This window comes from Danio rerio, chromosome 24, assembly GCF_049306965.1.
Source record: "Danio rerio strain Tuebingen ecotype United States chromosome 24, GRCz12tu, whole genome shotgun sequence".
Lineage (NCBI taxonomy): Eukaryota > Metazoa > Chordata > Actinopteri > Cypriniformes > Danionidae > Danio > Danio rerio.
The window spans coordinates 5,986,326-6,001,713 of NC_133199.1; the positions used below are offsets into that span (position 1 = coordinate 5,986,326).

The 15,388-nt window shown below is 36.5% G+C and overlaps 3 protein-coding genes across 5 annotated transcripts in view; 2 read left to right on the forward strand and 1 right to left on the reverse strand.

Annotated features, from left to right (window-relative positions):
- Positions 1-3,076, forward strand: part of si:dkey-105h11.2 — a 28,400-nt gene extending 25,324 nt beyond the window's left edge. For both annotated transcript variants that reach the window (XM_068217145.2, XM_017353979.4), the window contains 2 exons: positions 276-616; positions 2,654-3,076. In XM_068217145.2, the coding sequence (XP_068073246.1) occupies positions 276-616; positions 2,654-2,851 (539 nt within the window). In that variant the 3' untranslated portion in view covers positions 2,852-3,076. The remainder of the gene's footprint in view (positions 1-275; positions 617-2,653) is intronic.
- gpr158a (G protein-coupled receptor 158a) overlaps positions 1-15,388 on the reverse strand; it is a 741,191-nt gene that overhangs the window by 30,758 nt on the left and 695,045 nt on the right. The window lies entirely within an intron of this gene.
- Positions 3,947-14,349, forward strand: si:ch211-157j23.2. Of its 2 annotated transcripts, XM_021470261.3 has the most exons (8): positions 5,138-5,174; positions 5,345-5,387; positions 9,224-9,595; positions 9,980-10,395; positions 10,476-10,543; positions 10,641-10,844; positions 13,477-13,817; positions 14,028-14,349. In XM_021470261.3, the coding sequence occupies exons 2-8, from the start codon at positions 5,346-5,348 to the stop codon at positions 14,223-14,225; spliced, it is 1,641 nt and encodes a 546-aa protein (XP_021325936.2). In that variant the 5' UTR covers positions 5,138-5,174; position 5,345; the 3' UTR covers positions 14,226-14,349. The 2 variants fall into 2 exon arrangements, with proteins under 2 accessions (XP_073797507.1, XP_021325936.2); XM_073941406.1 differs by lacking the exons at positions 5,138-5,174; positions 5,345-5,387 and adding an exon at positions 3,947-4,856.

A 15,388-nucleotide genomic window follows, 5' to 3' on the forward strand; every position in this document is an offset into this window, starting at 1 on the left:
TTTTTTTTTTACAAATGCTTAAAAATATTTATTGGAAAACTATAAGTCTGATAAACCTGAAAATATACAGCAACAAAATCAAATGCAGAACACAGCTTTTGGCCAAATCTGGGGCTTGTAGCATTAAAGCTGAAGAGGAGACAAGAGTTGGTCTCAGTAGATTAATAAAAATAATGTTTAAGTAAGATAGCAGTATGTTGGTCTTTCTCAAGCCAACATAATTATTAAAGCAGTGTGACTAATGTACATTTTATTTATTTTTATTACTTTATTAGGCATAAAAAGGATGGACCTCCACACTCCTCCTAAAGGTGGACCCCTGATGGCTGTTGAGTTGACAAACAATATAATAGTTCACTGGGGGCCACACGGAGTTCCTCTGCGCTTTACAAAAATGCTGATCACTGACCTGCACTACATCAGTAATGATATTGATGAAATAGCTGGGGGTCCTCATGCAGTGATCGTCTTCACACTCTTTGCTCACCTGGTTTTTCACCCTCTAACATTCTATGTGCACGAAGTGGCCAAAATCCGTCAGTCTGTCGTTTCGCTGCTGAGCCGAGCACCAGACACTCTCATCATCATCAAGTCTGGAAACACTGCAGGACAAAAGGTATGGGTTTTATTCTCAATTCCAATCGTACTTTGTTTTTAAAAGCTTAATTTAGGGTTGCATGATATTGGAAAAAATTTGATATTGCCAACCCAGGCTCATTATTGATACGTACCCCTGTATACATTTCTGGACAGCGCAATTTTTTTTGACAATTTTTTCCAGTTTTTGTTTTCGTGAATCCACCAGAGGCCGCTATGTACACTTTTTCAGATCTCAAATCTCTATTGCGAGTGCCATTCACATCTGCTGTTCTCGCGTAAATCCACTAGTCTTTGGTAGTATTAAAATTGTCTTGATAGTATTAAAATCGGGATATTGGTGTCTATGTAAACGTACTCAATGTGAAAAGCTATGCAAAAAAAAAAAAAAAAAAAAAAAATATATATATATATATATATATATATATATATATATATATATATATATATATATATATATATATATATATATATAGTTGAAGTCAAAATAATTAGCCCCCTTTGAATTTTTTCCTTTATTAAATATTTCCCAAATGATTTTTAACAGAGCAAGGAAATTTCCTCCAGTATGTCTGATAATATTTTTTCTTCTGGAGAAAGTCTAATTTGTTTTATTTCAGCTAGAATAAAAGCAGTTTTTAATTTTTTAAACACCATTTTAAGGACAAAACTATTAGCCCCTTTAAGCTATTTTTGCTTTCGATAGTCTACAGACCAAACCATTGTTATAGAATAACTTGCCTAATTACCCTAACCTGCCTAGTTAACTTAATTAACCTAGTTAAGCTTTTAAATGTCACCTTAAGCTGTATAGAAGTGTCGTGAAAAATATCTAGTCAAATTTTATTTATTGTTATCATGGGAAAGATTTACATTTACATTTACATTTAGTCATTTAGCAGACGCTTTTATCCAAAGCGACTTACAAATGAGGACAAGGAAGCAATTTACACAACTAAGAGCAACAATGAATAAGTACTAAAGGCAAGTTTCAGGTCTGTAAAGTCTAAGAAGGGAAGTGTTAGTAGTTTTTTGTTGTTTTTTTTTTTTTTTTTTTTTGTACAGTTAGTGTGATATTCAAAGAGGCAATTGCAGATTAGGAAGTGAAGTGGAGACTAAATAGTTGAGTTTTTAGTCGTTTCTTGAAAATAGCGAGTGACTCTGCTGTTCTGATGCAGTTAGGGAGTTCATTCCACCAACTGGGCAGATTGAGCGTGAGCGTTCGCGAAAGTGATTTTTCCCTCTTTGGGATGGAACCACGAGGCGACGTTCATTCACAGAACGCAAGTTTCTGGAGGGCACATAGATCTGCAGAAGTGAGTGCAGATAAGAAGGTGCTAGGCCAGAAGTCACTTTGTAGGCAAACATCAGAGTTTTGAATTTGATGCGAGCAGCAACTGGCAGCCAGTGCAAACGGACTAGCAGCGGAGTGACATGTGCTCGTTTAGGTTCATTGAAGATAAAATAAATTAGTTATTAGAAATGAGTTATTAAAATTATTATGTTTAGAAATGTGTTCTTCGTCATCTCTTCGTTAAACAGAAATTGGGGGAAAAACAGGGGGGCTAATAATTCAGGGGGGCTAATAAATCTGACTTCAACTGTATGTGGGTATAATTTCATATAAATATATATATATTTTCATATCCAGATTTTTACTCTATGGCATCTTAAATGTTATAATAAAAACAGGTTTCGTCTGAACTGATTTCTTTATTTACACTGAGAAAAAATATTAAAAGATGATTCCTTGGATTTACTCTTTTTTTTTATGTTAAATGGTTGTAAACAATTTATTTGGGCTGAATTTAAACAAGAAAATTCTGTTGAACATTATCAATCTTAATGTGTTTGTTTAAATTAAACAAATAAATTGTTTGCAACAGTTCTGCATGCAACACTTTTTTCAGTGATAGGCTAAGGGTTAAAGTAATTTAATATGAGGTATTAGACAATTATAATAGTATTCAGTGTATGAAAGATTACTGGCAATAAAAATTATAAGCTTGCTTTACAAATGACATTGTTTAGTCTAATGGATCCGTGTTTGTTCCAGGATATTTTTCAAAGTGACTGGTACGCCATGCAGCTGAACACGGTGATGCAGGAGATGTTCAGACATATTGATGGCGTAATCTACTTCGATGTCTGGCAGATGACTTCATGTCACTACCTTCGAGAAAATATTCACCCAGGTGCTGTTATCGTGGCTAATGAAATTGATATGTTGCTGTCATATGTTTGTCCTGCCTGACTGCAGAAATACAATCATTGCAAGCATTAAGCTGATCTGCAAATCTTGTCTGTATGTCGTACTTTAAAAATTTACAACACATTAAAGGTTAGACATGAAATAAGACTTAATATTTCCTTTATACTGCCCATTTCATATTACATACTGTAGCTTTCAAATAAATTATCATACATTCCTTTTGTTTGTCATTGAATTTATATTGAATAAAAAATTGTTCCAACAGTTCCAACTGAGTTTGCTCAGACTGTTATTATGGTTATTATAAAATATGTGTATGCGCTGGCTAAATACACTTGACAAGAGGTGTAGCTGGTCACGTAGTTGGTCACTACATCCCCATCATTACATACACTACATCACAGCCGTCAAACTCAATTCCTGGAGGGTCGCATTTCTGCACAGTTTAGCTTTAACCTTAATTAAATGCGCGTGATCAAACTGATTGAGTTCTTGGTGCTTGTTTTAAACCCAGGTACGTGTGTGGAAGCAGGGTTGGAACTAAACTAAACTCTTTAATGGGCTCTATAGGTGAGCCCATGAAAAGCATTGGATGCAGCCCAGATTGCACTGCACCAGGTCTTCAGCCAGACCCCTCTCTAGTTTTGAGCTTTTGTCTGCTAATTTCAGCTTCCGGGTTTAAAATTATTTTTGGGGCGAGATTAAAATTGGCAACGTTGCGCAGAACTGCAAGTACAAAGTTTACACATCGATTTCTGATAATTATTTATAGCTGAGTTTTCTTATCCGATGAGAAGAGCCGACTTCTTAATTATTCATGACTGTGCTTGCTTTCCGAAAGAAAGACAGACCTGCAAGTGCCAAGCTGTGAGATCCTACCTTGATGACTGGGTGAAACCGCATCCACGGTCCCACAGCATGCAATATTTAGCCGTGTATGAAGGGTCGTACACTCTAAAAAACGCTGGGTTGGTTTTTTTAACCCAAACGCTGGGTTGAGACTGCTGGGTAACAAAATTTGGTTGATTCAAGCCAATTTGGGTTGAAAATCGGTCTTTATCTAGAACCCAGCAGTGCTGGGTTGGGAACACGGACGTGAAAAAGAGCACGCATGTCACGTCAACATGCAGGGACGTCAACGTGAGAAACCGCCATTTTCTTTGCGCTGTCTTTGAGGGGAAGCGAGTGAAATTCTGTGTGAGACGCAAGTTATTTAGTGTGTATTTAACAATTTTCACAGGAAATAACACAGTTTATATATGTGTTTGTTTCGATGATCCACAAGGTTTGTAGCATGTTTTTCTCCGCGATGCTGTCAGGGTCGATACAGCAAAGCTGTTTGTGTGCAGCAAGGATTTTTGTCGGGAGAGCAGTACGAGAAGTCGAGAATGGCGGACGTTGTCTTTTATCAAGAGTTCCTTCACATTTAGACACGTCGCTGTGCTGCTGTGTTTGCCTAAATCCTCCAGATTACCAACCAAACCAGCAATATTGGACAACTTAGATTCGTACCTGGGAGTCTTTTTGGATAAGAGTGTCTGCCAAATGATTACATTTAATGAAATCTGTCCTGAGTTGCATTTTTCTCATTGCATGTTACAATAACATTTAACTTTTTTTACTGCAATGATAGCATGAAAAGGAAAGATGTATTACTGTCATGAACGCATCAGATTTGAAAAGAATGACAATAACAGTCAGACTTTGTTTTGTTTAATACACTTACTCATGAACAATAAATAAATAAAATTATTAATGTACACTTACAGGCTTGGCGTTCCAGAAACACCCCAACCTCATAAAAACAAAAAATGATGCTTGTCAGGCTCGGGCAGAAAATAGAGAGAGTTCAGTTCAAAATCAGGAGTTTTATTTGCAAAAAGGATAAAATAAGCTGGCGATCCCCGACCACCCGCGGGAGAACGCAGACTGAAGTGAGAGCAACTGATGATCCGCCTCGGCTTCCTCAGAGCGGAGCGAGGGCTGTCGGTGACGAGCGCAGGTGAAGAGCTGGGAATCAGTCGCGAGGAGACGGCGCAGATCACAGGTAAGCAAAAGCGATAAGTAGTTGATCGACTGACTTGACTTGATACATGAAGAGTTCACTAGAGAGCGAGAGTAGGTCCATAGGTTTTAATTAACACAGTAATCCGACAAACAGTAACACGAAGGGGCAGGTATGGAGAGAAATAGACTCAAATGGAAACAGGTGAGTAATGCATGCGCGCCAGCGCTGCTTGAAAGGGGAAACAGCTGAAGTTAATAACACGGAAGATTAGGTCAAACCTGACTCGTTACTTGATATTTCAAAGTTGAACAGTGTTGAATGTGGGCATGTGCATTCAACCCACAGCTGCACTTTCAGGTAAATAATTTATCAAGAGCTTACAGATTAATATGATTAGAAAAAATATATACATATTGATTGATTGACGTTTACTTTTAAAATGAATGATAGCGTGGCCAAATCAATTATTAATCATTAATGTGACATCTGTAAATTGGAACTCATTACGGTTTCCTTTTAATTTACAGGATGACCTATTTTTGTGTTTGTTTATTGGCGATCAGCTGTATGGTGAGTTCATGAAAAACAAATGAGTATAATAAGCTGCACAACACTGCTCTACTAAGGCCAAACGCAGAAAATACACCGCTATTAGAACTAAAATTGTCTTTAAAGATTTTACATTTAATATTAACAGTTAGGATAGCATCAGCTGATAGCCACAAAGCAGATAGACTACTGTAATTTTAAGTTTCAGGGGCTCGCTCTACTTCAATGGCACTACTTTAGTTTCTAAATTAATTTTATTTTTCTTAATTTCCAAAATACATGTGAAATAGTCCATAGTGTGAATGCATAGGGTGATCTTAATGGCAAAAATGACCCAATTGACCACTCCAAATTACACAAGCAGTAGATCACTTAATGTTACATGTCATGCAGTTTTTTATGAAAAACAAAAATAGTTCTGGACCCTGATGTGATGCTGACTGATTAATAGTCATGTCTGTTAGTTGTTTTTAAAGATTGACCACTTTACTGGATAGTTCTGTAATTCACTGCACAATACCCTTAGCTCCAGCTTTAGCAACATAAACAATTAACATGCCAAAACATCATAAAATATGCATTTCAATAAAAATAAAGAGTGTGTAAGAGTTGTCTAATTGTGATTGATAAATGTGCATAATGCATAATTATTCTGAAAATATCTTTATACAAGAGTTTGATGGCACAAGGTTGTAAATAAATTACAAATATTAATTAATTAATTTTCCTTTGGCTTAGTCCATTATTCATCATGGGTACCCACAGCGGAATGAACCGCCAACTATTCTAGTATGTGTTTTACACAGTGGATGCCCTTCCAGCCACAACCCAGAACCGGGAAATATTCATGCGTTCACACACACTACAGCCAATTTAGTTCATCCAAATCACCTATAGCGCATATCTTTGGGCTGTGGAGGAAACAGGAGCACGCAGAGGAAACCCACGCCAACAAAGGAAAGAAAATGCAAACTCCACAAATGCTAACTGGCCTAGCAAGGACTTGAACCAGTGACCTTCTTGCTGTGAGGGTATTGTACTACCTGCTGCGACACCATGTCGCCCCTGAACTTAAGTCTCCATTGCTAATTTGTAAACTGTAGACCTTGTGAAGAAATGTTCATTAAAGACGTTACTTCACTGAAGGTTAAAGCGCATTGTATTTGGAACAATATAGCAGTAGGCTATGAGAGACAGAGAGATAGATCAACTAACACTATGGGCCCTATCATAAGCGGCGCAATAGTCTTTTGGTAGTTTCAGCTTGGCGCAAGAGTCGTTTTGAGGCGTTGTGCTACGCTGTTTAAATAGCAAATGCATTAGCGCTCATTTGTGCCCCCATAGGCGTTCTGGTCTAAAAAGGAAGGCGTTCTGAGGTGCATTGCTGGTGCGTTGCTATTTTGAGAAACTAAAATAGATTTTTCATTAGACCAAAACTAACCCGGTCTAAACTCCAGCGCAGAGTTGCGCCTCGCTCACACACTGCTTAATACGCACAAGAGAGAGTTATATATATATAGAGAGAGAATATAAATATAAAGGATTAAAATATTACAAAACACATTATTTTCTAGCCTACATAAATATGAAAAATCACTGCTTTTATGTCTTCATCTCGGGAGGCTTTTTCACCTCATTCATAACAATTTGCTTTTGTATAATGTTATTATTATTATTAGCAGTATTATTTATTATATCCATATTAATATTTGTTTTATTAAAAACAAGCTTAGATTTGCCCACCTGTCAGGTTTTAGACCGTATGGGGCACAGCATGTGTTTTAGGATATAACTCAGGTTTTTGAGCACATTTTGTTATTATTATTCATTTATTCGGTAGCTGAAAATTAGAACTGAATTTAGAAATAGTTTTGAAACGAATATTTGCACTTAATAAACAAAAGTATTTATTTATAGACTAATTGATGTCTGTGCGTAAAGGTTTCCCTATCCAAGAGCGAAAGTAAAAGTGATCCATTATCTCTCATTCTCACTCAGTAGATGCTCTGTTTAACAGTTTTCTGTTAAAAAAAACTGTTAACTGTTAACTGTTTGCTAGTGAAATGCTCATTTTTTCCACTTAGACTTACTTTGCGTCCTGTAAATAGCGGATGTGCTCTTGGCGCGACGCAGCTGACTCTTAAAGGGAATGGGAGATGAGAATCTAATGGGTTTATTCTCAAAACACATCTATAACTCATTAAGAAAATAAACTCAACCCTTTTAGACCATGCGCCACGGCGCAAGGCAGATTTCCCGTCCTTAAATTAGCAAAAACGCGTCCTGACACGCCCTGAAAGTGTTTGCGCCCTGTGTTTTGCACTCTGCGCATGGACCGTCAAAATAGAGCCCTTAATCAACAAGAAGCCAGAACTTCCCCTATCCCAGTGGTTCTCAAACTGGGATACTAGTGCTATGCAGGCTTCCTTCTAGTGGTACACAGAGGAATCCAATATCAATGTCATATGTACATGCAACATATTTCAAAAGTTATCAAAAATGGTTCATAAATATGAATATGATAACATATATTCTAAATTTATGAGGTCCAAGCAACATTTCCAGGTTTTGATGAATAGGTTAAGACTTTACATTTAAATACAGGAGTTTTTTTTTTTTTTTTTTGCTTTTAAAGAACAGTAGCCTACCATTTTTAATGATCTTTTAAAAGCAAGTTTAATTTACACGTTCACATTTTTGTTTGTTTGTTTTACATATACTGTAAGTACAGTTCAGTGTTAATGTTCAAACTATTTATAATGTTTAAAGTGGCTGATAATAATATATATTCTTAAGAGTATCTGTCACAATTTTAAACTGCAAAGTTGTAGCTGCTTTACTAGGGCTACTACGCTACTGTATTTTAATACTGGTCATTATGGTGGTACTTGGAGGGACGATATTTTTCTGAGGTGGTACTTGGTGAAAAAAGTTTGAGAACCACTGCCCTGTTTAATCTTTATATCTTCGTCACAAAAAAAATCTAAAAACTAGTGTCATGTCAAAAAGAAATTGACGATCTACAATATGCAAATACACATGAAACCATAAATCAGAGTCCAAATGATGTAATATACATACCTGACCAGTAAGTGGCACTGTAACACACTCTCAACATGGAGAAGAGGATCTCTGTGCTGTATACAAACAGTACTTCAGTTGGGGAAATGACAGATACTTCGGATATGTGAAAGTGTTGTTGTTGAAGTTATGTGATGTTGCAGTGTTTAACTAGGGTCGAGATGTAAGCTGATGACATCCTTTAACTCATGAATTGGCTAAACAAACAAAAACGCAAGGTGTCAATTTTCAAATCTAAAAACCAGTTTAAAAAGGGTAACAATTGACTTGAAGGGGTTTTCATAAGACTTATAGAGATTTATAATCATGAGTTATGAATGTGAGATTTTAAGGAGGCTTGTAACAAGTGTCATTTTAAATGCAGAGATGTCATTATTTGTTATACAACTATACATCAAAACATTTGTCATAGATATGATTGTCATGAAGCCATTATAAATGTGTCATGAGTTTTATAACAGTGTCATAAAACTTTTTTTTTACCTCAACTACAGTGGTAAAAGCTGGATTTGTTATTAAATAGTAAACAAAAACTTGTGTGACAGGGTAATGACATGTTTAATGAGACATTTTAATAACAATTTTAGTTTGTTGCACTGAAAACATGAACAGAAAAATGTTAATGACACATTTATAAAGCCTCGTGGTAATGTCTTGCTCATGTCAGTTAGTCATGACAAAGATGAAGACTGGTTCTGATGTTTAGGAGTAGAAACTGAAAGTAGTTTTTTTGTGATCATACTTTAAACTAAACATTTAATTCATTTGTCTTTCAGTCCTTGTGGAGATTAACAGAGAATCATCCTCGGACAACAGTATTCCAGCCCCCCATTCCAAGACATGATGCTAGAAAACCCAAACAAAGTAATTCTTCATACACAATTTCCGCACATGACATGGGAATCAGTGAGGAAGAGTGGGAAAGACTGCAGAAGGCCCTGGAATGGCCCAGTCCAGATCAAGAAATCACTGAGCTTAGTGAAAGCACAAGTCCAGTCCACTCAAAGTTCTCTATTGTGGGACTCAATCAGAATTACAGCGTGGGAGAAAAGATCCTGGTTACTATCACTGCCAGAGACCAGAAGAATAGCCTAAAAAGATACGGAGGAGATTTTTTCAAAGTTAAGCTGTTCAATTCAAAGCTGAAGGTGTGTATGTTTCATATATTTTTCCATAATAAATGTACAAATTAATAAATATAAAGACATTTGCCGTAAATATACAGTAAACTGGCAGATAATTGATTACTTTCTCCTTTTCAGTCTGTTGTAAACATGACTTGGTAACACCTTTCTTGAAGGGGGTCTTCTTAATGCATTTACAGATTGGAACCGTAACTAAAATTTACTCTGGTATATGTTTAATGGGGCAGATGCCCTTCCAGCCACAACCCAGCACTAGAAATGCGAGTAAAACTAGTGGCAAATTAGTCCTCTAGATTTGTTTGGATTTTGACGCTCTGTTGGCTAGCCCCTGAATTGTAAGAGATTAGCTTTCTTCATAACATTTAATCTTCTCTATTCTTCTTGAAGGCGAGTGTGTATGGAGAGGTTGTGGATCATCGTAACGGGACTTACTCTGCTTCTCTTCTTCTGCCCTGGGAAGGTCAAGCACAAGTTTCTGTTCGTCTGGAGCACTCCAGTGAGGTTGTGCAGATTCTGAAAAAATACAGGGAGTCGTCATTCACACGCAGCCACTATAACGGACACTTTGAAGGACCAGGACCCAAAAAAACCAGGATCAGTGAAGATGTAGCATGTAACCTTAAGTGGGGCGCAGATGGGAGCTGGATTAAAGGCAACTGCTGCTGCGAGTATAAGGATTTAAAAACAGGGACGGTGTGGCACTGTGAGAGACCTAAGAAACTTTCTTGTGACAAACTGGTTTATCACTCAAGAGGAGGTCTGGAAAGTCCATTAAATCATTTTGAGGAACAACTTTTCACAAAGTAAGCTGGGAAAGGATTCAAAACAAATTCTAGAAGAGTTGCAGGAAATTAGAAAATATGTTTTATTTTTTTCTCCACAGAAAATTAACAAATGTTTTAATTAATGGAGACACACAATTAATTAACGTCCATCCCAAAACAAACAACGGTATGTTCATATGTCAGTGCAAAATGAAATTAAAAACAAATGTGCTTATGATAAAATGAAGAATTTGCATAACTCTTTCATGGTTTCTTTGCTTTAGGCACATTGGAGAGATGCAGACCTGGTCTGACAACACCAGTACCTGCAGGTTTCTATCTGAATGATGTCTGGAAGTCTTTTGTGTGCAAAACCCAACACTTCAATTCTGCACAAACTGGAAATTGCCTTAAAAGCAAGATTGTCTATTTGATGGGAGACTCCACCACAAGACAGTGGTTCGAGAATTTAGAGAGAAAGGTGCCAGGCAAGTTATTCAGTGATATAAATGACAGCCCTTAAAGCATGGAATACAGTATAGTGTAAATAAATTATAAACCTCATGGCATAACAAACTTCTACAGAGTGTCGGTGGGATCTTAACAAATCTTACATTTCAAAAACAAAATTGTAGGCCTAAAATGCACTGAAATATTGTCTTGTAGGTCTTAAATCATTTTAAACGAGGCTTTAAAAGCTACCCAATCGATACAGCACGCATTCAATCACCAACAATAAATACTTTCAGCAAAACTATATATTTCTAACTAATATTAAGCAGTCTGTTGTTCATGCATTTAGTTATTAAAGATTTTTAAGATTAAGTGGAAAAAAATGTATGTATATATTTAGGGTCTGCTTGTTTTGACACTTTATTAAAAATATACGGCTAAGAAACTCCGTATTATTAGAATTCGTTTTTGGATGGGGCAAGTAAAAAAAAATTCAGCTGAGCCTTTTAAAAATATCTTTAGTGTTTAGCCATATATACGTCTGAAATTTAATTCTTTGGGGCCTTAAAAATGTCTTTAAAAGGCTTAAATGTCACTTAAAGTGACTTTCATTTCATTCACAATGACTAATTTCTATTAGGAAGGAAAAGAGTGTATTAAAAATTATTAATAAACCCCTTAGGTGTAACATTAACAAATTAAGTTCATCTAGAACATTTAAAACCTCTTCTATGTTAAGCTGCTTTGACACAATCTACAGTGTAAAAATGCTATAGAAATACAGATTATTTGAACTGAATTAAGTGGCAGAAAAATTTTAGTAGTTTTGTATGTGTGCAATAGCAGCTTTGTAAAACTAGATTATAAACTAGAACCTAAAGTTTGTTGATGAACTTTGTTGGCTTGAGAACCAAGCACAGAGGTTGATAAAATTGCTAAAGTTGCTAAAATGTTTTTGGCATTGCTAGGTGGTTGCTAAGCATTTCTAGCATATGTTATTGCACTTAGACAATCATGAATAGCTTATAGCTAATAATTTTAGCGTTTGACTAATCATTGTTACCTTGTATAAGACACAGGAAGTCCCATTTTGCTAGCTAGCATGAGTCAAACCAGCCAATATACAGGTTCCTACGGTGTTCTGATGTAGAGATATTGCTGTTTTTAAATGATTGCTAAGTTAGTCTGCTTTGTTGCTATGAGGAGAATTGACAGCTTAGTGATGATACATCAAAGCTTGTTGCCAATATGAGTGATGTAAATCAACCCTGATGTCTCTACGAAAGTCTCTGACAAAATCTGGACTCGGACCATACCTGTCAACATTGGGATGTGAAAATAAGGGATATACCCACCATAATAAGGAATTCCCCCAACCCCCTTTAAAAAAAATCCCCAAATTAATAAATATGCTCATTTGGACCTGTTTCATTGTAAATAAACAGTTAAATGGTCAGTAATGTGTTTTATAGTTATTGTTATTTACAAAAGAAAAAAAATAGTATACATCAGCAGCAAATAAATTGGCAAACAGTTCAGCTTATTAAAATAAATAGCTATTATAATAAAATAGAATCAAATCTCAATAGCCGTTTCTTCACTGTATAACGTACACATTCTGAGTAAAGAGCAACGAATTAATGATTTAATTCGATTTTTTTATTTTTTTTATCGTTTGATTACATTAAATAAGAGGTGTTGCTTTAAAAGGGCACACATCTTACATTGAAATGAAAGCATTCGAATGCTTTCCTAACTGTTTATGCTCATTTAGGACGAAATCACTAATTATGTGTATATCTGTTTAAACGTGCACCACCAGACGGTTCAGCGTCTGTTTATCAAATTGGAGCGCGTCAGCTGACAGTCATGCACTTCCTATATGACTGTTTTGAATATTTCATATGAACCGGAGACGACACTTGTAATGAAAAGGAAGGGAATCGCTCCGTTTTTATGTTTATTTCAACATGTTTTCGTGCCTAAACAAAGCGAAAGCACAGAACAGACTCGCATTTAAGAGCGAGGGGCGGCCCCTGGTGGTTCGTTGGTATGGGTTGCATATAGGAAGGCTCGACTCTTTATTGTTTATTTGCCACTCATCAGAGAAAGGCTGAAAATACTGGAGAAATACTTTTACGGGATCATAGCAGGATAGAACTGTAAAATACGGGAGAATCCCGGGAAAAACGGGAGGGTTGACAGGTATGACTTGGACATCATGTAAAAATGTCTTGCCATATTTTATTGAAAATATAATGCTTAAGAAGTACATGCAAAAATCACTTGCCATATCCGTAAAAAAAAAAAAAAAGTGGACTTTATGTAAGAATGGCTAGCCATATCATTAAAAATGTGGGCTTAAAGTAAACAAATGGCTTGCCATATTTTTACTAATATAATGCTTAAAAATTACTTCTTGAAAAACTTAAGTCAAATAAACCTGAAAAGATATAGCCACAAAACCTAATGCAGAACACAGCTTTTGCCCAAACCTGGGGCTTGTAGCATTAAAGCACTAGGAGGAGATAGAATTGGTCTAAGACAGAATAATAATAATATGTTTAAGTTGGGTAACAGTTTGTTGGCTTTCTCAAGCGAACTAAATTATTAAAGCAGTGTGACTAATGTACATTTTTACTTATTTATTTTCTTTGCTTTTATTAGGTATAAAAAGGATGGACCTCTACACTCCTCCTACAGGTGGACCCCTGATGGCTGTTGAGTTGGCCAACAATATAATAGTTCACTGGAGGCCACACGGAGTTCCTCTGCGCTTTACAAAAATGCCGATCACTGACCTGCACTACATCAGTAATGATATTGATGGAATAGCTGGGGGTTCTCATGCAGTGATTGTCTTCACACTCTTTGCTCACCTGGTTTTTCACCCTCTAACATTCTATGTGCATGAAGTGGCCAAAATCCGTCAGTCTGTCGTTTCGCTGCTGAGCCGAGCACCAGAGACTCTCGTCATCATCAAGTCTGGAAACACTGCAGGACAAAAGGTATGGGTTTTATTCTCAATTTTAATACTACTTTGTTTTTAAAAGCTTTCTGTCTGTTTTATAATTATATAGTTGAATTTAGGGCTGCATGATATTGGGAAAAATCTGATATTGCCAACCCATGCTCATTATTTAAGCTAAGCTTGCTTTAAGTCTAAGCTTGCTTTACAAATGACATTGTTTAGAATAATGGATCTGTGTTTGTTCCAGGATATTTTTCAAAGTGACTGGTACGCCATGCAGCTGAACACAGTGATGCAGGAGATGTTCAGAGATATTGATGGCGTAATCTACTTTGATGTCTGGCAGATGACTTCATGTCACTACCTACCAGAAGATATACACCCAGCTGCTGTCATCGTGGCTAATGAAGTTGATATGTTCCTGTCATATGTTTGTCCTGCCTGACTGCAGAAATACAGTCAGATTATGCTATTTAAGGCCAAGTGAGCATTAAGCTGACTTACAACTCCTGTCTGTATGTTGTACTATAAAATTTTTCAACACAATAAAAGGTTATAGTTTACAAATATACAACAGTTTCAACTGTGAGTTTGCTCAGACTGTTATTATGGTTATTATAAAAGATGTGTATGCGCTGGCTAAATACACTTGACAAGAGGTGTAGCTGGTCACGTAGTTGGTCACTACATCCCCATCATTACATACACTACATCACAGCCGTCAAACTCAATTCCTGGAGGGCCGCATTTCTGCACAGTTTAGCTTTAACCTTAATTAAACGCACGTGATCAAACTGATTGAGTTCTTGGTGCTTGTTGTAAACCCAGGTACGTGTGTGGAAGCAGAGTTGGAACTAAACTAAACCCCTGCAGTACATCTACCACAAATATTTTTTTAATGCAGTACAAGAGAGAACCTTTTACAGCTTTCAAACTCAACATCAGTGATTCATTCATTTTACGCTGAATCCTTAACACTCTTCACCCAGTTTTGTAACCTAGTCTAAAGTTAGGACTATTCATGCTTCATAAATCCCTTCTAAATGACAATTAAAGGTTCATAAAACCCTTGAGTACTTTTTTGAAATGTTAACAGATTTGTGTGTGTTGAGTTAAGACAATGTTAGCAGCTGTTAACTTTAATTGTGGGAAAAACAGGATAATTTTGAGCTTTTGTAAGCTAATTTCAGCTTCCGGGTTTAAAACTATTTTTGGGGCGGAATCAAAATCGTCGAGGTAGTGTAGAACTGCAAGTGCAAAGCTGATTATAATTTATTATGATTATTATCATTATTATTCATGGCTATGTTTACTTATCCTATAAGAAGATCCGGCTTCTTAATTATTCATGACTGTGCTAGCTTTCCAAAGGCAAGGCAGACCTGCCAGTGCCAAGCTGTAAGATCCTACCTTGATGACTGGGTGAAACCGCGTCCACGGACCCACAGCACGCAGTATTTAGCCATGGATGAATGGTTGTATGTATTTGTTTCGATGATCCACAAGGTTTGTTGCATGTTTTTCTCCACGATGCTGTCAGGGCCGATACAGCAAAGCCATTTATGTGCAGCAATGATTTTTGTCGGGAGAGCAGTACGAGTAGTCGAG